The sequence below is a fragment of the Bos mutus genome, chromosome 19 (assembly GCF_027580195.1).
Source record: "Bos mutus isolate GX-2022 chromosome 19, NWIPB_WYAK_1.1, whole genome shotgun sequence".
In the NCBI taxonomy this organism is placed as follows: Eukaryota; Metazoa; Chordata; class Mammalia; order Artiodactyla; family Bovidae; genus Bos; species Bos mutus.
In genome coordinates this window covers 51,907,989-51,930,313 of record NC_091635.1, presented here as the reverse complement: position 1 = coordinate 51,930,313, position 22,325 = coordinate 51,907,989, and the positions used below count along the sequence as shown (strand labels likewise).

Genomic DNA, 22,325 nt, shown 5'->3' with positions numbered 1-22,325 from the left:
TGGAGAGAAAAGGTGTGGGTGTCCTCCCCAGGGAGGAGTGGCAGTACAGGGGTGGCTAAGTCATTTTTATAGGACAGTTCTGGTTTTTTGTTTACCTTTGGCCAATTATCTGGTTTCTTTTTCCACACCTGACCTACCCTAGCACCCTCTCCAACGTGTGTATGCAACTTTTTTCCAAGTTGGATTCCAGCCCAGAGTCCTATGTGGGAGCCTTAGCGTCACATATTATGGGGTGGTGCCCTCTTCTTTTTGACCCCCAAGGATGGGAAATATATGACGTCCTGACCCTTTACTCAAACAAGGTTTAGCCCCTCTCTGTTGCTGTCATGACTATATTAAGGTGACACAGGAGACAAAGCCTGGCTATTTACTCTATTTGTGATGTTACTTCCATTTCAGAGGGCAAATGGGAGCCCATCTATCTCCTGTCTCAGGGAATGCAAACTGGAGGCTAATTTTAAATGTCCAGCCTGAAGCCCATCTTTTTTTCATCCCAAGAAACAGGAGACCAGTTGTAAATACCTAGCCTGGGGCCCATCTACCTCCTGCCTCACTATGATGGTGAACTGATGTAAAAGTCTTTTTCTGCTACTTTTTAAAATCTACTGAAGGCCTTTGTTTTCAAGAATCCTCTAAATTTTATTAAATTTATAAAATAAAATTAAATTTTGTTTAAATTCCTCTTAAAGGACACAAGAATCTTTGGAAGTCATTATTAACAAAGAGTTGTAAGTTAACATTTAGTAAAAATGTTCCTCATTTTTCAGATAAGAAAACAGAAGTTTGCTTCAGGTCAGAGTCACTCTGCCTTCTACTTCTGTGGGAGATCTGTTCTTATGACCAGATTTTCTCCCTCAGCCCTGGGTTAATTCTTTTGCACTTAAATGTGACTCTTAGAACTATAGTTTGGAATGTGTAGAATGAAAGGGAATTTAGTTTCCAGTCTTCCCAAGACTGAAGTGATAACCTGTAACACTGTCAACGTTTCCTTATTTTTGAACAAGTCCACAAATATTTGTCGACCATGTCCGAGGAACGAAGTTTGCAATTTCAGTGAAATGTGCGAAGAGCCATCTCTCAAATATTTGACTGATAAACTGGCACCTCGCATATGTGCGACAACGGAGAAAGTTCTCGCTTGGCTAGACAAATGGGTGTGTTTATTATTCGCTTTAATAAGCCTTAACTCCTCCTGCGGTAAGAGTTCTTTGCATTTCCTCGAGCAGAGGCTAACGACGCGACCCGGAGTGATTCTTTTCTGACGTGGACTTTCTAATTACGTCAGGCCTTCCTGAAGGCTCTCCTTGAACAGCCTTTTGTGTGGGAACGACGGCAGAGGCACTGGCGGGTTTCCAAGCTTTCTCCTTTATAGGGCCGCGAGCCGGACCACAAAGCTAGGTGACAGACGCCCGCGCTGGGACCTCCGCAGGCTCCTACCGGAGCGCGCCTGCGTGCCGAGGCTCCTTTGTTGCTCGGCTGCCCGAGTCCGGCTGCGCGTGCGCGGTGGGCAGGCGCCGACAAGTGCGCTGCACCGCGGGCGCCGGCTGGGGGCGAGCAGATCTCGAGCAGCAGCCGCCGCCGCCGGCGCAGCCGTTGCGACCGTATCAGCGGAGTTCAGAGGGCCAGGCGGCGGGAGGCTTCCTCACACGGGGGCTGAGATGTCGTCCACCGCGGCTTTTTACCTCCTCTCCACCCTGGGAGGGTACTTGGTGACTTCATTCTTGTTGCTCAAATACCCGACCTTGCTGCACCAGCGAAAGAAGCAACGATTCCTCAGTAAACACATCTCTCACCGCGGAGGTGAGAGGGGTCCCCAAAACCAGATGGCGGAAGTGGGGGAGGCTCCCCCCACCCTACCCCCCGGCCCCGCGACTGGAGCTGAGGCTCCTCGGCAAAAGGCAGGCGGGTGGAAATACGTGTGAATCTGAGGAAGGATGGGCGTGTGTGAACTGAGGGTCCCCTGGAGGTAAAGACAATGTGAAGGGGAGGTCTTCTGAAGGAAAGAGAGGGTCTTGAAACTGAGCCAAGATGGGAATCTCTTGGGGGCAGGGAAGTCAGGGGTTCTCCGAAGGAGGAAGGACCGGGGTGAGAATGAACGGTAGATGGGAGACTTCTCGGCGAAGGGAAGGATAATCTCAGGGTCGCTTCCCTGCAGCGGAGGCACCAGTGGGGAGCCCCGGGCCGATCCGCGGGCATCCTGCCGGGGGAACCCGGGAACAGACTTGTTCCGAGACAAGCCAGTGGAGGAGCTTGTGGGAAGATGGGGCGAACTGCTTTCCAGGGCCGAGGAGCTGCGTGAACGTGGAGCGTGGTGCAGCCCGGGCATCCGCAGTCCCTGGGGGCCGGTCCCAGTTCTCCACCCCTCCATCCCTCCTCCTGAGCAGGGTAACTGAGAAGAGGGGGAATCCAAGTTCCCGAGCCGGGGACACTTCCCAAGGTCACAGTTAGAGCTTGAGCTGGACTGGGACAAGAAACGGGGGTGTCCTGATTCCCAAGGCTTCAAACCTCGCACCTATTTTTTTTTTTCCCCAACCCCACCTTGCACCCCAGGAGTGACGTGTGGATTTCCAAAAAAAAAAAAAAAAAAAAAAGATTGGGTTTTGTGACAGGACCTTATTGTTTGAAGACAACAAAGAAGTTTCTTTTGAAACAGTGCCTTGCCAGAAGGAACCTAGATAGTTCCCCCTCTCATTTCTCAGACAGCAGGCCACATCTTTGCCTCTTCATTATTGTGTAATAATATGCTTTTATTTTCATTTCAAGTATGATGTATAAGATGTTGTAAGTTTGGATTATTTCATTCAGTTTTAGCTGTTCTTTAGAGCTGAATGTTAAACTAGGTTAAAATTGCTTGGAATTTACTTGAAATGGTAAATTCTAGGAGTTTACAGTCAAAAATTTAATTTAGTACCATTACTCCTTTTGTTAATAAAAATGGGCCAGGAATAATCAGTCAGTCAGTTCAGTCACTCAGTCGTGTCCAACTCTTTGCAACCCCATGAACTGCAGCACACCAGGCCTCCCTGTCCATCACCAACTCCTGGAGTTTACCCAAACTCTTGTCGATTGAGTCGGTGATGCCATCCAACCATCTCACCCTCTGTGGTCCCATTCTCCTCCCGCCCTCAATCTTTCCCAGCATCAGGGTCTTTTCAAATGAGTCAGCTCTTCGCATCAGGTGGCCAAAATATTGGAGCTTCAGCTTCAACATCAGTCCCTCCAATGAACACCCAGGACTGATCTCCTTTAGGATGGACTGATTGGATCTCCTTGCAGGCCAGGAATAAGGTTTTAAATATCACAGAAGTACATTTGCACGCTGCTGTAAAATCTGTATAATTTTATCAGTTAAACAAACGTAGGACTTCCCAGGTGGTCCAGTGGTTAGGACTTGCACTTCCAATGCAATGAGCGTGGACTGAAGCGACTTAGCAGCAGCAGCAGCAGCATGCCCTGTGGTGTGCCAAAAAAGAAAAAAAGAAGATAAAGTACTAAATAGTGACTTCAATGGTTATGCTAGTCTCCCACTCATGAAAACTATCAAAGATTTTAAGGGATCTATCACCAGCTAAATGACATGTTAGTTCTCATTTGGTTTACCTATATTTTAATAGATACAGAAGTAAACTGTAGGTAAAGCCAAAATACAACTTTTGTGTTTGAGTTGTCCCTGTAGAAGTATTTTCAATGGTAGTAGTCCTACTCTGGAGATGAGCATTACCTGCTGACTTTTAAATCAGTAAATCAGTGTTTACTGATTTAAAAAAAAAAAAAGTATGCTTACTAAAAACCCAAATCAAAACAAAATAAAACTAGATCTTCTTAAAAAGCTTTCTAAACTGTCATTGTGGGTGATCTAGATTTTATTTCAGAAGAAATAATATTGTTAACTCTGTAGGATATGAAATCTATGTACAGTCCTGAAGCACTTAGTAAGTTCCTGTGTGATAGTGCTTAATATATTTTTTGTTGAGTATGTATATCAAAGAATACAGTTGAACCAGAGTGATAGAGAATATATTTACTAAAAACCACTTTGGAACTCAAGATAGTAAGTTTCTGGAAAATAATAGACTAGGAAGCAGTCAGCTTCTACTTGCTTTTTATTTTTCTCTTGGACACTGATAATAGCAAGTGGTGCTATCTGTGCATATTTCTCCATGCATATCATCAACATTGCAGATAACGTATTTCATGTAACCCAGGTGTATAACCACTCCAAGATTGAAACATTGATCACGATAGGTGTATAAAGTATATACACCTGAATTGCTTTAACTTAAAAAAACTGTTACTGTATACTGTTATGTCTCTATAAAAGCATTATCACCTGAGTCAGATTCTGAATCTATAACTAGTTAACCTTGGGAATAAGCTTCAGTTTTAGTTTCCTTATCTATAAATGTAAACCATTTACCTTGCTTCCCTTTGGGTTGTTATGAGGATTAGGTGTACAGAAAGCACTTTGAATGCCATAGAATTGTTTAGAAATGTAAGCATGGATACATGGGGTCACATTCATATTTTGCAATAGAACTTTGAGCTGAATGAGGAAAAAATGAGATCACCAGTGTACTTAATGTTTTCAAAGTTTTAATGAACACTTTGGCTTTTTGCTGATTGATTGTCCTTGAAAGTAGAAAATGCTTTGTTTTAAAAATTAAATGGTATAGGCCTGCTTTGTTCTTACCTAGGTAACATGTAGGTTGTATTGCATTATATTGTGGTAGGATATCTGCTTCCCTTATTAGACTGTGAGTTCCTCAAGAGCAGATTTTAGATTTTATTAATGCTTGAGTCTCTAGCCTCTAGTACAAATTGTAACCTACACTTAAAATAATAGCTTATTGTCTGCTAATTATCTACTTTGTGCTGGGTACTTTCCGTGTGTTTCCTAATCTATTTGTCCAAAGAACACTTTTTGTAACTACAGTGTATTGATGAACCCACTTCAGTGTTCTTGCCTGGAGAATCCCAGGGATGGAGGAGCCTGGTGGGCTGCCGTCTATGGGGTCGCACAGAGTCGGACACAACTGAAGCAACTTAGCAGCAGCAGTGTATTAATGAAATACCAATAAGATCAAAGATGTACCCCTTGGATTAAATCAAGAGCAAGCCATACTCTCAAAGGCTATTTTTATTGTTTCTCAATGACATTGTGAATTTTAATAATATTTTTGACAGTTGCGTAAGTAATTCATGTTCATTGTATTAATGAAAAATTTGGAAAATAATAGAAATGAAAAAAGAAAAAGTAGTTCCTAAAACTCACTATCAGTAGACATAATCTTTGTTAACATTTTGAAGTACATATTTTAAGTACGTATTTTGAAGTATTCCCTTTTAAAATATATTTTTAAATATATCCTTTAAGTACATATTTTACTACCCTTGGAATCATACTATATATATACTTATTTCAGATGCCCACTAAGTTAACTAGAGTTAGGATAGCAGGGAAATAACTTTCTCATACTTCCTAACCTATTTCTATGGACCAATTAAATTAAGCAGTAGGGTTTACTAGGGTTCAATGGCAAAAGAATTAAAAAAAAAAAAAATCAACTCATAAAATCCTCACCTGACCTTTTAATCTTTCACCCATGGTTACAAGGCAAAGTATTGCCCAAATGTGGGCATTTTGCCACAGATTGATTTAGCAGGTGATAAGCTTGAGGGTAAATATTGCTGATGGACACTGGTTATTTCTGAGTCCTAAACTTTAATTCCTCAAGGAGGAAATTGAAGCATCTGTTTGAGTCTCAGAGTGTCACTAGAAGTAACGTTCTGCAGTTGCACCCTGAAACATATTCTGCACGGCAGGGTATCAGTTCTTTTCAGCTTCTCTGTTTTCTCTGCATTCCTGTTTTCAGGGAAATCTTCCTTACTTGTCAGTGAAGACTTTTTTCCCAACTCGCTTGTTCCTACTGATATCTTGCTAACAGTGGAATCATTCATCCTTTATCTTCCCAGGTGGCATTAGTGGTAAAGAACACACCTGCCAATGCAGGAGGTGTAGGAGATGTGGGTTCCATCCCTGGGTCTGGAAGATCCCCTGGAGAAGGAAACGGTAACCCACTCCAGTATGCTTGCTGAAGGATCCCCATGGATAGAGGAGCCTGGCAGGCTACTATCCATAGGGTAACAAAGAGTTGGACATGACTGAAGTGACTTAGCATGCACACATTTTCCTGCTTAATAAAGTAGACTAAAATGTACAGTTATTTTCAGCAATGGCTGTGCATATATATTAAACTGTATACATATATCTTAAACTATATACAAACTTAGAAAAATTGAATGTCGTTACAGAAAAATGTGAAAGTATAATCAGATAGATAGCAAAAAAACACATGGAAAAGAGCACACATGAGGTGATTAGTTGGTAAGTGCTGCCACTGTATCAGTATATACTTTGAATATCATCCTTCTGTGCTACTGATGTGTTTAAATTTTTTCTTATGTCTGCAAATATAAATCTCGCTGATATTTTCCCTAAAAAAAGAATTCTGCAGTGTTCAGGGATCCCACATATTGAGAAATGTTCTTTTGTATATACCATCTCTAGTCCTTAAATGGAGAAGGCAATGGCAACCCACTCCAGTACTCTTGCCTGAAAAATCCCATGGACGGAGGAGCCTGGTAGGCTGCAGTCCATGAGGTCGCGAAGAGTCGGACACGACTGAGCGCCCTCACTTTCACTTTTCACTTTCATGCATTGGAGAAGGAAATGGCAACCCACTCCAGTGTTCTTGCCTGGAGAATCCCAGGGATGGCGGAGCCTGGTGGGCTGCCGTTTCTGGGGTCGCACAGAGTTGGACACAACTGAAATGACTTAGCAGCATCAGCAGTCCTTAAAAGCTCTTTATACTCTTACAGCAATCATATATACTGTTTCCAAGGTGCACTATAAATATTGAATTAATGTGTGAGTTTAGAAGTGAAGGAACTCAACTTTGTTGCTTGATTTATTGAATAGCTCCTTTTTAAGTTAAGATAGGATGATGTCTTCCAACATTAAAATGTTTTATTTGCACTAAACTGTCTTCTCCAGTATCAGAAAATATTTAATTTGGAAGTTCTTTTGTGGCTGGAGCACATGGTCATGTTTGTCATTGGTTTTATAAACATCACACACATATAGCATGTATACAAAAGATGTTGATGGTGGTGATTGGAGGCTAACTGTAAAATAGGTCTAAACGGGCCTACAATGTTTACTGAATGTTGTTGTTGTTTAGTTGCTAAGTTGTGTCTGACTCTTTTGCGACCCCATGAATTGTAGCCCACCAGGCTCCTCTGTCCATGAAATTTCCCAGGCAGGAATAATGGAATGGTTTGCCATTTCCTTTTCCAGGGAATTTTCCCAATCCAGGGATCGAGCCCACATCTCCTAAATTGGCAGGAAGATTCTTTACCTCTGAGCTACCAGGGAAACCTTGTTGAATGTTTACTGGTATATAAAACATTTGGGAGGTAAAAAAGGAAACTGAACAGATATTTCTTTCCTTTTCTGTATTTACATCTAACAAAAAATACAAAAGAGAGTGTTTCCTTTACTTTTCCTATCCTAACAGATATTAACCACTCACAAAGTAACTATGAAGCACTATAAGAGGAAAAATTAACACTGAATGAATTGGAAGGTATAGCTTTGTATAGTGTTGGGAAGTGATGGTTTCTCAAAGAAATAGAAAATATGAACTGGTGAAGAGGGAGGCAGGAGGACATGAGCAGAGAAATTATAAACAAATTATAGTAGAAGAGCATGTAAAATATATTCTCATTCTCTACTACATTTCATAATTAATTAAAAATTAAACTTGTTTCCATGTAGAGTGGTTATTTGCAAAATCAGATATTAAGCCAGGCATCCCCTGCTTATTGAAGGAAAAGAAAAACTAATAGCAAGCGTGCTTTATGAATGATGTTACGATAATTGGCAAGAGAAGAAATTCAAACCATTTCATGAGAGAAGAGCTATCACCAAATAATTCCTTAGAGAGGAGTGGCAGACTTTTAAATTAGTCCCTTAGTTACTCCCCAGGCTTTCACCATATGAATCTAACAAGTAATTTGTGGGTATTATCGTTGTGGGATTTATCTTCAAGCTTTGCAAGCAAGTATAAGAATATGGAAATAAGGGACAACATTAATAATATATTTGTAAAGCTGAAATAAAGAGATATATGACTGCCAGCATAGAAACTGCAGCATAGTTAGTAGTAAAAAGTGTGGGATCTGAAGTCATACTGCTTATGCTTGAATCTCAGTTCCCCTTCTTGGCTTATGTGACCTCACCTAATCTTATTTCTGGAGATAGTAATGCTTGGCATGATTGTGGGCATTTTAATGAAATAATGTAGAGAGCACTAAGCACAGTATCTAGCTTCTCTTAATTATTAATATCTTGACCACCTTTTTAATATTTTATTTAGTACCAGCTATTTCATAAACTTATAAAGTAGATCAGAGGTCTTAAGTAGTAATGTTTGCATACTTAAGTTTTTTTTTTGCTATAAGGAGCTCATGATTTCAGCCACAGTCAGCTCCAGGTCTTGTTTTTGCTGACTACATAGAGCTTCTTCATCTTCAGCTGGCTCACATCATGAACTCCTTTTTCAAAATTCAGGCTTAAACTGAACAAAGTAGGGAAAACCAGGAGGCCATTCAGGTATGACCTAAATCAAATTCCTTATGATTATACAGTGAAAGTGACAAATAGATTCAAGGGATTAGATCCAATAGAGTGTCTGAAGAACTATGGACGGAGGTTCGTAACATTGTAAAGAAGGCAGTGGTCAAAACTATCGCTAAGAAAAAGAAATGCAAGAAGGCAAAATGGCAAATAGCAGAAAAAAGAAGAGAAGTGAAAGGCAAAGGAGAAAAGGAAACATATACCCATCTAAATCCAAAGAATAGCAAAGAGAGATAAGAAAGCCTTCTTCAGTGATCAATGCAAAGAAATAGAGGAAAACAATAGAATGGGAAAGACTAGTGATCTCTTTGAGAAAATTAGAGATACAAGGGAACATTTCATGCACAGATGCCCACAACAGAAAATAGAAATGTCAAGGACCTAACAGAAGCAGAAGAGATTAAGAAGAGGTGGCAAGAATACAGAAAAGAACTGTACAGAAAAGGTCTATCATGACCCGGATAACCATGATGGTGTGATCACAAATGACTAGAGCCAGACATCCTGGAATGTGAAGTCAAGTGGACCTTTGGAAGCATTACTATGAACAAAGCTAGTAGAGGTGATGAAATTCCAGCTGAGCTATTTCAAATCCTAAAAGATGATGCTGACAAAGTACACATATTGAGTGCTGCACTCAATATGCCAGCAAATTTGGAAAATTTCAGCAGTGGTCACAGGACTAGAAAAGGTCAGTTTTCATTCTAATCCCAAAGATGGGCAATGCCAAAGAATGTTCAAACTAGTGTACAGTTGTGCTCATTTCACACACTAACAAGGTAATGATCAAAATCCTTCAAGCTAGGCTTCAGCAATGCATGAACCAATAACTTCCAGATGTACAAACTGGATTTAGAAAAGGCAGAAGAACCAGAGATCAAATTACCAACATCTGTTGGATCATAGAAAAAGCAGGAGAATTCCAGAAAAACATCTGCTTCCTTGACTACATTAAAGCCTTTGTGTGGATCACAACAAATTTTGGAAAATTCTTCAAGAGATGGGTATACTAGGCTACCTTACCTGCCTCCTGAGAAACCTGTATGAAGGTCTCTGCTTTTTTTTTTTGTTAAAAAAAATATATATATATATATTATACATATATATGTGTATATACAAAAGCTTTTCTACTACACCTGATAAAGGCTTGAGAAAGAATATAAAAAAAAAGATGGGGAAATTGGAGAACATAAACTAAATGAAATGGAAGCACTGAATATGAAATAGAAAAAGTGAAACAAACTAGGTAAAAGATCATCATATAATCCAGTTGTTTTTAAACGTGACTGCTCATTAGAAACATGTGGAGCTCTGGAGAAAAAAAGCAATTCGTGAGCATTTGTATTTTTCAAAAAATTTCAAGGTAATTTTGATATGTATCTGGATTTTAAAAAGTGATTATAGGTTTTTCTATTAGATCCTAGCTTTGGTGATATAGAGTTCTATTATTTTTCTGTTGGCCAATCAGGATATTAATTGTTACATAATCACAATAGTAAAAGATGTTTATCAGTTTTTACAATCAATAGCCAGACAAAAAATAAAAGATAATTACAATTGCAAGCCATAATGGAGACATGATTAATTTAACAATATAAAATAATTACATACAATTTGAGGGGATCAAGCAGAGTGATGTGATAAGTGGAAGTGCATACATGCACGTTTTCATCCACCCAGTCAGTCTGTGTCTTTTGGTTGGTGCATTTAATCCATTTACATTTAAGGTGGGTATTGAAATGTATGAACCTATTACTTTTTTCTTAATTGTTTGGGGTTTATTTTATGTTCTGTAGGTCTTTTTCTTCTCTTGTTCTTCCTGCCTAGAAAAGTTCCCTTAGCATTTGTTGTAAAGCTGGTTTGAATTCTCTTAACTTTTGTTTGTCTGGAAACCTTTGGATTTCTCCATCAAATCTGGAGGAGAGTCTTGCTGCGTAGAGTATTCTTGATTGTAATTTCTTCCCTTTCATCACAGTAAATATATCATGCCCTTCCCTTCTGGCTTAAGAGCCATTATTAGCTTAAGCTAATAGCCTGGTTGGAGTTCCCTTGTATGTTATTTGTTGTTTTTCCCCTGTTGTTTTCAATATTTTATCTGTCTTTAATTTTTGTCAGTTTGATTATGTGTTTTAGTGTGTTCCTCCTTGGGTTTATCCTTCCTGGGACTCTGTGCTTCCTGGACTTGGTTGACTATTTCCTTTTCCATGTTCAGGGAGTTCTTAGCTATTATCTCTTCAAATATTTTCTCAGGTCCTTTCTCTCTTCTCTTTCTGAGATCCCTATAAAGCGAATATTGGTGCATTTAATGCTGTCCCAGAGGTCTCAGTCTGTCTTCATTTCCTTTCATTGTTTTTTTATATCCTCTTGTGTGGCACTGGCAGTTTCCACCATTCTGTCTTCCAGGTCATTTATCCATTCTTCTGCTTCAGTTATTCTGCTGTAGATTCCTTCTAGTGTATTATTCATTTCTGTTTGTTCTTCAGTTCTTCTAGGTCTTTGGTAAGCATTTCTTGCCTCTCTAAACCTTTGCCTCCATTCTTTTCCCGAGATCTTGGATCATGCAGCAGTAGCAGTAGCAGGATCATCTTCACTATCATTATTCTGAATTCTTTTTCTGGAAGGTTGCCTATCTCTACTTCATTTAGTTGTTTTTCTGGGATTTTATCTTGTCCCTTCATCTGGGACATAACTTTCTGCTTTTTCATCATGATTAACTCACTTTCTGTAATACAGTTTTTTAGCTGCTGTGAGACTGTGCTTCTTGCTTCTTCTGTCTGCCCTCTGATGCATGAGGCTAAGAGGCTTGTGTAAGCTTCTTGATGGGAGGGTCTGGCCATGAGAAAAACTGGGTCTTGCTCTTAAAGCAAGGTGGGCAGAGCCTTGCTCACTAAAGCTTTAATCCAGTTACCTCCCTCCCTGATAGTTTTTTGGTCTGAGGTGACCCAGCCCTGGGGTCTACAGGCTCTATGGGAGGATTAATAGTGAAGTCCAAGAAGGCCAAGGGGGACCTTCTAGTGCCTCCGTCCCTGTGGTGAGCCCCTGCTGACCCATGCCTCCACAGGGGTCCCCCAACATGAGCAGGTAGTCTCCTGTGAGGTCACTGCTCCTCTCCTCTGGGTCCTGGTGTGTGTAAAATTTTGTTTGTGCCCTCCAAGACTGGAGTCTCCGTTTCCCTCCATCCCCTGGAAGAGCTCTAATCAAATCCTGCTGACCCATAAGACCAGATTCCCTGAGAATTCCCAGTTCCTTTGTCGGATCCTCAGGCTGGAAAGCCTGATGTGGAGTTCAGAACCTTCATAATAGTGCGAGAACGTCTTTCGTATCATTGTTCTGCAGTCTGTGGGTCACCCACCCTGCGGGTATGAGATTTGATTTAATTGTGATTGTGCCCCTCCTACTGTCTCGCTGCGGCTTCTTTGCCTTTGGACGTGAGGTGTCTTTTTTTAGTGGGTTCCAGCATCCTCCTGTCAGTAGTTGTTCAACAGCTTGTTGCAATTTTGGTGCTCTCGCAGGAGGAGATGAGTGCACGTCCTTCTCCTTGGCCGTCTTGAACCAGAAGCCAAGGTCTCTGCTTTTTTAACAAGCTGTCTAGGTTTGTCTTAGATTTCCTTCCAAGGAGCATTAGTCTTTTAATATCATGGCTGCAGTCACTGTACACAGTGCTTTTGGAGCCCAAGAAAATAAAATGTCACTTTTTCTGCTTTTTCCCTTTCCATTTGCCACAGTGATGGATCAATTTGGAAACAGAAGTAGATGTTTTTCTGGAATTCCCTTGCTTTCTCTATGATCCAGCGAATGTTGGCAATTTGATCTCTGTTTCCTCTGCCTTTTCTAAAGGCAGCTTGTACATCCAAAAGTTCTCGGTTCATGTACTTCTGAAGCCTAGCTTGAAGGATTTTGAGCACTACCTTGCTAGCATGTGAAATGAGTGCAGTTGTAAGATAGTTTGAACATTCTTAGGCATTGCCGTTCTTTGGGATTGGAATGAAAGCTGCCTTTTTCTGTGGATTCACTCACTGGTCAGGGAATAAGACCCTGCATGCCACAATTGAAGATTGTTCATGCTGCAAGTAAGACCTGGTACAGCCAAATAAATAAATATTTAAAAAGATAATTGCCTTCAAAAAGCCTTGTCAGAGTTCAGGTGGATGTACTAGAATTTTTTAAAATTACGATTTAGAAATAAAAGCTTTTTACACAGCGTGGGAAGGAGACAGAAGAATGAATTGAGAAAGTAGTATTGACATATATACATATTCATGGGTAAAATAGATAATTAGTGGGAAGCAGCTGTATAACACAAGGAGCCCAGTCTGGCACTCTGTGATGACCTAGAGGAGTGGGGTAGGATGGGGGAGGGGGGCTCCCAAGGAGGGGGATATGTTTATAATTACGATGGATTCAAGTTGTACGGCAGAAACAAGCCCAACATTGTAAAACAGTTATCCTCCAATTAAAGAAAATAAATTTTAATAAAAGCTCTTAAGAAAATTTTAGGAATGGCATACATGTAGTAGCACTAAGCTGAAACTCCAGTACTTTGGCCACCTGATGGCAAAGAGCCAGCTCAGTGGAAAAGACCCCGATACTAGGAAAGATTGAAGGCAAAAGGAGAAAAGGGCGAGGGAGGGTGAGGTGGTTAGATAGCATCACCAACTCAATGACATGAACTTGAGCAAACTCCGCGAGATCGCGGAGGACAGGAAAGCCTGGCGTGCTGCAGTCCATGGGGTCGCAAAGAGTCACAACCTAGCGACTGAACAACAGCGACAATAGCCCTAACCTTAAGTGTACAGCTTCATTTTTTTTAATGTATGTGTACATCCAAGTAGCCATTACTCAGATCAAAGTACATAACATTTCTAGAATCCCATAAGAACCCCTTCCCGTCTACCCTCCTCCATCGCCACAGGGGACCACTCCTCTGACTTATCTCATTGTTGACGGTTTAAGACCGCGGTTTTCAAAGTGTGGTCTGTGGAATTCTGGGAGTCCCCAGAACCTTTCATGGGCCTGCAAGGTCAACACTATTTTTATAAGGCGTTTCTTCCTTTTTCACCTTAGTGACATTGGCGTAGTGTGTAAAACTGCTGTTGCTTTAGGACAGATGAAAATACTGGTACAAAATGTACTAGTAGCCATTATATTCCTCAGCATCCTGCACTCAGGCAGTTTCACATAAGAATATCTTTGATGAATTAGAAAGTTATTAATTTCATTGAAGTTCAACCCATGAGTATATATATGTAACTTTTAGTATCCTGTGACAAATGTTTTTGTGTGTGTGGGATTACACAAACACTTTTGCTGCATACTAAAGTATGTACATGATTGTCTTGAGGAAAAGCACTTGTGAAGTTGATTGAATTCTGAGCTGAATTAGCCTTCCCCCTCGACCCCGCCAAGCATTTTTACTTAAAAAACTGACACACTGGTTATTTAGACTTGACTACTGGACAGTTGTGTTCTTGAAAATTAATTAAGTGAGTCTTCCATTAGAAGAAAAATAATCTAGCTGCCTTCTGTTAAATGATTACGTTTGAGCTTTTAAGCAAGAATTAGACTTTTGAAAAATATATCATCCACAGTGAGCTTAGTAGCTTTCCAATTTGATTTTCCTGATATAAGTTATTAACAAATGTGATGTTTAAAAAATATTGTATAAAAAAAATATTGTATAATGAAATGTGTCAGTCAGTATTTAGAAGATCAGCATGATTCAGTATATCAATATTTTCCAAAAACCAGTGCATTTTATTATAAAACCATGCATGGGTGAAAGATCCATTCAAAGTTCAAGACGGACTAATTGATTTTCATGTAATGGAAAAAGTCAGTGATATGGTTCAGATTCCGTGTTACAGCCAACTTTTAAGAATCTACTATTTGTTGAATTTCGGTACAGTATCGAAGAAGAAGCTTTCTTTTCCAACTATCTATGTGAAGGTTGATATGTATGTTTGAAGCAGATATGAGAATCTAGCTGCCTTCTATTGTCAGACATTAAAGAGATTTGCAAAAGTGTAAAACAAATTCCACTCCTTAAATGTTTTTGGCAGTTATTTTTCATAAAATGTTATATTAACATATAATGGGTTTATTGTTATTTTCAAATAAATTTTTTTAATTTGGAAGTCAGTTTCTAATATGTAGCTATTAATGGATTTGTTGTTCAGTTGCTTATTCGTGTCCAACTCTTTGAGACCCCATGGACTGCAGCACACCAGGCTTCCCTGTCCTTCACCATCTCCCAGAGCTTGCTCAAACTCATGTCCATCAAGTCAGTGATACCATCCAACCACCTCATCCTCTCTCACCTCCTCCTCCTCCTGCCCTCAATCTTTCCCAGCATCAGGGTCTTTTCTCATGGATATAACCCACATAATCAAAAGCTCTTTGAGGTATTCAGTAAGAGTCCTGAGACCAAAATGGTTAAGAAATGCTAGTTTAAGGCATTAACTCTTTTTTAAAAAAATTTTTTTGGAGTATAGTTGATTTACAGTGTTGTATCAGTTGTACAGTAAAGTGAATCAGTTATGCATATACATATATCCACTCTTTTTTAGATCCTTTTCCCATATAGAGTATTACAGAGTATTGCATAGAGTTCCCTAAGCTCTACAGCAAGTCCTTATTAAGCTCTACAGCAAGTCCTTATTAGTTATCTATTTTATATGTAGTAGTATGTATATTTTGAGAAGGAAATGGCAACCCACTCTAGGATTCTTGCCTGAAGAATTCCATGGACAAAGAGCCTGGCAGGCTACAGTCCATGGGGTCGCAAAGAGTCGGACACGTCTAAGCGACTAACATACACACACAGTGTGTATATTTAAGTCTTCCAATTTAAACCCCCCCAAATCCCCTGGTAACCATAAGTTTATTTTCTACATCTATAACTCTATTTCTGTTTTGTAAATAAGTTCATTTGTACCCCTTTTTTAGATTCCACATATAAGCAATGACATATGATATTTGTCTTTCTCTGACTTCACTCAGTGTAACAATCTCTGGACCCATCCATGTTGCTGCAAATGGCATTATTTCATTCTTTTTATGGCTGAGTAATATTCCATTGAATATATAAGGATGAACTCTTGACTGTAATAAAGAGTTATTGTAATCTTGAGTGAGTAAAAAAAAATGCTTCATGGAGGAGTTGGGAAGTGAGTTCATTCTAGGATGAAGATTGGGATGCTATGGTGAAGAGAATTTTGGAGGGATATGGCATGTGTTTAAGGCTTTGAGTCTCTCAGAGGTTCAAGAGGGAGGGAACAGATGTATACCTGTGGCTGATTCATGTTGATGTATGGCAGAAACCAACACCATATTGTAAAGCAATTATCCTTCAATTAAAAATAAATAAATTTTTAAAAATTGACCAAAAAAGTAATACACAGTCATTGTGGAGGGTTTGTAAGGCTAGAATAGTGTACATTAGAAAAGAAATCTTTTGTATTCTGACCTCAGCTGCTGGAAATAACTGATATTAATTTGATTTGTTAATTTTTTTTTTTAAGCTGCGGTGCGCAGCTTGTAGAAACTTAGTTCTGTACCCTCGGCAGTGAAATCTCAGTGTCTTAGCCACTGGACCACCAGGGAATTCCCATACTGATTGTTTATTGTACTCAAAGGCAAGGAAATTAAAAGGACACAGAAGTCAGCTTGAAAGAACTAATGATGATGACTTTGATCACTTAGTCAAAGTGGGAGATGCCAGACTTATATTGTGAAGTTATTGCTCTTTTTCTCTTTGTAATTAGTATTTTTGTAGGAAAATACTTTAGAACTACATAAACACCCCATTCCTTATCAGACTTTAAGTCCATTTATTAAAATGGGTTCAGAATATCCTGTTTTGCTCAGTGGTTTAAAGTCTGTTACTGTCGTCATTTTGATTCTAACATTGTCTCAGGTTTGGACAGTGAGAGCTTTTTCAAATTGGCCTCCGTGTCCTATTAACTTGCTTGCTTTCTGTCACAACAGGCAGTCAGTAGTCTAACTTCATCTACGAATAACCATTTGAGTACTTTTCTCTTTTTGGTGGTATTCTTGAGTGCTTTGTTCTTGAGTATTACCTGTGTGTAACATATTTCCATAGTTTTTGACTAAGATAGGCACTGACTGGACTTTTAAAAATCAGTTAACCTCAAAAAGACCACTTACTTTGGAAAAAAACTTTATTCTCTATATTTGCTTCATCAGTCTTTTGTTATGCATCGACTCTACAAAAGTGAACCTAAAGTCAAAGAGGCTTTTTTCACAAGGGTGTCCCTTTCTCTCTGCCAAATTGATAGCATTTTTAGAACATTAGGTTAATATATTTATTTCTTCATACTTTATGTTTCTGTTCATTATTAATTAGATTATGATAAAAATATAATCTAACAATATAAAAGAAGAAAAATTGAATACCCTTGCAACTATGTTCAAATGTTATTGTATATAAAACATTGTAATGCTGTTACTTGAACAGTACCATAAACTTGAAGTGCTTATTTTTGTTAAGAAAAAACTGTTTGGAAAAAAAAATTTCCAAAATATTTGGGAAAATATTTCCAAAGTATTTTTCCTGTGCATTCCATTAATCATTTAGTAATACCAAAATCTTTTAGTTTTAAAATATCTAAAAACTTATGGCTTGCATATTTTATGCTAATTGAGTCTACCTAGTATATAATATTAGCTAAAAGAGGCAATTAGATACTTCTTATCTGTGTCTTTTTTTGTAATTTCAGTATTACTTATTACTTCAGTAAGTGGAAGCACCAGTTACTATAATGATGGGAGTAGTAATAACAATGCAATGATTTTTAGTTTTACTGAATATTCGCTATTTCATTGAATCTAATGCCATTAGTTATGATGCATATTTTAAAAATTAATTTATTTTAAGGATGGATATTTTTAATGTACTGTTTAACGCACTTAAAAATCACTTAGGTGCTCGCTTCGGCAGCACATATACTAAAATTGGAACGATACAGAGAAGATTAGCATGGCCCCTGTGCAAGGATGACACGCAAATTCGTGAAGCGTTCCATATTTTTGGGTTCAAATCTTAGTTCAGAGGAGTAGCCTCCTTGAGCCTCCGTGTCCATCTGCAAAATGGGAGCAATTCCTCTTTTAAAGAAGAGTTGTTCAAGTGAAATAATGTATATAAACTGTGCTTACGGTAGGATACTGCCCCCACTAGCAAAACCAGTTGGTTACAACAGAGACTTGCTCTGAGCTTAACCTGAGAACACTTCATGTAACTATCCGACATTCAGTGTAGTGATCATTCTATGTATTAAATATTCTAAATGTTAAAAAAAAAAATAAAAAATAAAAATCACTTAGGTTCTTCTAACCCCACTGCTTGCTGTGACTGTGTTTTGATCTTTGATTCTTCCTGTGCAGTGCTGTGCTGTGCTCAGTCACTCGGTCGTGTCCGACTCTTTGCGACCCCATGGACTGTAACCGGCCAGGCTCCTCTGTCCATGGCATTTCCCAGGCAAGAATACTGGAGTGGGTTGCCATTTCCTCCTCCAGGGTATCTTCCCAACCTAGGGATCAAACCTGCATCTCCTGCATTGGCAGGTGGATTCTTAACCAAGGTGGATTCTTTACCACCGAACCACCTAGGAAGCCCTGATTCTTCTGGTGCCCCTAAAAACAATGCAAAATGCCATTACCTTCTTTAAAACACTTGTAATATCTACCTCATTTGTACCAAATGTATGATTTACTTGAAATATATAAGGTGAATTGGGGGGAAAATAAAATATTCAAATTAGCTTCAATTTAATGTTTTCACAGGTGCTGGAGAAAATTTGGAGAATACAATGGCAGCCTTTCAACAGTAAGTACATAAAAAGGCATTCTTTTACAGTTTATCATTAAAGTGATGATTCACAGAGTAAGGATAGTATACATGTAGCATCTGCTTGTGATAGTTGTTTCTGTTTTATTAAAATCTTTTTTTCTTTTAGTTAGTTAGTCTGAAGTGTTCTAACAAGCGTTTGTCTTCTGCTTAACTGAAAAACTAGATGTGCGTGTTGGCACTATAGTGCCAGAGCTGAAAGAAGACGTTTGTAACAAGGCGCATACTGTGCATAATGCTAATTAGTCTCAGAGAGAAAGAGAAGAGGAAAACACTGTTACATTGGCTCTTGTTTATGTGTAGGGTTATGTGTCTACTCAGTCATTCTTCCACAGACCTCGACCTGTTATCTGGTCTTTCTTCTTTGAAGCCTTAGGAGTAATTGATTTTTTTTTTTTAAAGGTAAATTATTTTTTCCAGTTTTTGAATTATTCATATTTCCCATGGAGGTCTTTTAGAGCACCTCACAGAGAAGCAGCAGGAGAGACAAGAACGAAAGCAGATTGCTACCTTGTTCTTGGTCTTAAAGTAATTGCTTATCATCAGTCTGTGGTAATGCTGAGAACACTGTTTTCTTTTCCCTGAAAAATAAGATAGGAAACTTGGTAAGTTAACCCCCATGAAAAACATTACTATGCATATTTACTAAGGAAAATATTTTCTTATATAATTTTCAACCATTTTTATGTACACAGTTGGGGCTAATAAATCAGGATAACTTGGCTTAAGGTTTAGTTCTATTTCTCATCATTCAAAGACACTTGAGAGTTTTTTTCCTGTTTTCAGGTCCCGAGGTACTGCTTTTCCATAGTCATTTTGTCTAAATCCTATCCTTCTATATTTGGCATTGCTTATTCTTCCTCCTCTAAAATATGATGCCTTTTGACTGTAATCTCAAATCTCTTACAGCTCTAAAATGCAAATTCTTTCCTCCTGTCACTGATGGTGAAGCAGAATAATGTAAATTACTTTATCTTCTCTACTGAGATTATGTAGCTAGCTCCTGTAACAAAATATATGTTTAATTTTATGTGAACAATTTTCACTGTGATTCACACACACACATATACACACCCACACACACCTACATTGACTATCATTTATCAGATACTTTTTGCCTGTGATGTGGTGATATATTTTTACTTGGGGGAGAAACTGCTCATGACTGAGTGGTTTTAGCATTCTGTATGTAAAAGTATGTTATTTTGTAAGTTTTTCTCCATGTATTATTGCTAAATCTTTACCAGCCACTCTTACTTATGAAATTAAGACACTGAGTTGTATAATAAACTATTTCTAAGGATGATGCATTTGTATAATACATTATTTCTAAGGATGGTACCTAAATATTTTTTTTATCTTTGAAGATTTTGATCCCCTGAAAAATTTTTTTATATTCAAAGAATGTCTAATTTAGATGATTTTTACCTGCTGGATACAACATTTCATTTCCTGTCTTCAAGCAGTTTGTTTTTATATTGTTTTGTTCAAGCAGTAACTATTGAAAAGTACCACAGCCTTCTCTATCATGTGGTAGCTTTCTATAACTCTAGTTTTTTGGAGGTTTTTCTGGTACTTTAAAAGAAGAAAGCACCTCTTCCATATATTAAGGCTGTTTAACTCTTTTATTGTATGGCTGTTTGCTAATTGACTTTGGAATTTATATAAAACCTAAACCAAATAGGCTTTAATTTTAAACTTAAAATATTTTTGATGGTGGTGGTGGTAGTAATGATTTGGGTTTTTGTTTCTTTTGTCTAATGCATCAGTATATTGTCAGTAAGTACTTTTTATAATTGTACTTTCATTTATAAATATTTATTTATTTAACCACTAGGACACTTAGAAAGGTTTTCTTAAATATACCTACTTCATGAATAACAAGAAAAAGCTGTTTACGCATACTATTTTCAAAGTATTGTATACGAAAAAAATTAACAGTTATAATCCATAATTGGCAAAAGACAGACACTGTGCTTAAGTATGGTTTATCCTTGATAGGATAAGTAGTTGAAGAAGAAATAGTGAAAATACAATGAGCAGCTAAAACTTAGATCTTACTTGTTACATATATTTAAATCTTATTTATATATTGATATCTGTGTATACTGAAAAAGCATGTATATTATGACATGGAGGTAAAGATGATATTAAAGAAAGTATAAATAGTTGGTATGGGAAGCCTGGTTAAAATTAATCAGAAAATTGAAAAGATATCAGGACTAGAAAAGCTATCATTTGGTGGAGAAGAAGAAGCTCATTTTAAAAATATGAAATGTTTGAGGTTAAAACTTGAGGTTATATGGACAAGCTACATCTAGAAAACTGAAAGGACCTTAAGAGTATATGGAAAATTAATTCATTATGTATTTATTATGTTATAGTAGGGCTAAAGTAATTAGTACTGAGAAAGAGAAATAATTATATTTCACAGTTTGTAAAAAGTTATTTAATCTGGCTTGTAAAATAATTTCATGGACTTCCCTGGTGGTCCACTGGTTAAGAATCTGCCCACCAGTGCAGGGGACACAGATTCGATCCCCGGTCCAGGAAGATTCCACATGCCACAGGGCAACCAAGCCCACATGCCATAACACTGAGCCCACTTGCCACAGCTAGTGAAAGCCACATGCAGCAATGGACACCCAGTGCAGCCAAAAAATAGGTAAATAAATAAATTTGAAAATTATCTTACAGACACCTTAAGTTATGAATTGGAGGAGGAAATGGCAACCCACTCCATATCCTTGCCTTGAAAATTCCATGGACGGAGGAGCCTGACAGGCCACAGTCCATGGAGTCACAAAGGGTCGGACACAACTGAGTGACTTTCTTTCTTTCTTTCTTTCTTTCTTTCTTTCTTAAGTTATGAATATGGCTCTTCTGGGATTCTTTGAGAATAAGAATTTTCCTTATTGATCTCAGTCCCTAGATCTAGCTCTGGTACTAATAGGCTCTCCCTAGTCAATTACTGAATGATATATGGAATGGAGCACTCAGGAACAAAGCTGACTATTAACAGAAGTTAGAGGCAGAACCCCATTTATAATAAGCATGGAACCGAAAACTAAAAAATTGTACTACAAAGATAGACACACACATACACTCACACACACAGAGCCAGTAAACCCTTGAGTATGTAAAGTGTGGTTCTTAAGAGCTAATAAAACCAGGTTATTAAACCAGGCTGCTGTTGTGAATACCCACAGGACAGTTTGATCCCTGTGGTATTAATATGAATGGTAAAAGAAAGAAGCAAATTGTATTAGCAATAGCTGGAAGCGTAAGTTGGCAGACAATCAAAGTAATTAATCAGTGACCTGATTCTCATGGTAAAACTTTTTACAATGTCTAATTAATACAATACTAATTATCTCATCTCTGAAGTGGAAATAATATAACCTCAATGTTTTGAGGAATACATGAGATTCAAATGAATTCTTTAACGTAGAGTCTGTTGTAAGTTTTGACACATAGTTTTTGTGGAGTTTGAAGTAATTTCACTTCTTCTTTTAGAGCTAGAGTTTTTCTTTTCTTTTTCCAGAAATATTGAAATCTTGCCTTCCCTAACTTTTTTCTGTGTTTGTCATCAGCTTATCAGAAATTCAGCTATAAAATGTCTGGTGTTTCAGTTGAAGTAGATACATATTGTTATTTGTGGGAAAGTTTGAAGGCTAAAGTGATTTTAAAAAATAGTTTTCTTTTCTCGCTGTGTTCTAGCTATTTGTGTATTGAATTTGAGATGACTTTATTAAAATAATT

The 22,325-nt window shown here is 38.2% G+C and overlaps 1 protein-coding gene and 1 non-coding gene across 2 annotated transcripts in view; both read left to right on the top strand.

Moving 5' to 3' along the window:
• The first annotated feature begins 1,355 nt into the window (after nt 1–1,355).
• Nucleotides 1,356–22,325, top strand: part of GDPD1 (glycerophosphodiester phosphodiesterase domain containing 1) — a 51,212-nt gene continuing 30,242 nt past the window's right edge. Inside the window, exons 1-2 of the mRNA XM_014480460.2 lie at nt 1,356–1,800; nt 18,500–18,542. Coding sequence (XP_014335946.1) covers nt 1,659–1,800; nt 18,500–18,542 — 185 coding nt within the window. The 5' untranslated portion in view covers nt 1,356–1,658. The remainder of the gene's footprint in view (nt 1,801–18,499; nt 18,543–22,325) is intronic.
• LOC138984054 (U6 spliceosomal RNA) lies at nt 17,642–17,748 on the top strand. Its single transcript, XR_011461409.1, has one exon. It is a non-coding gene; the product is annotated as a U6 spliceosomal RNA (small nuclear RNA).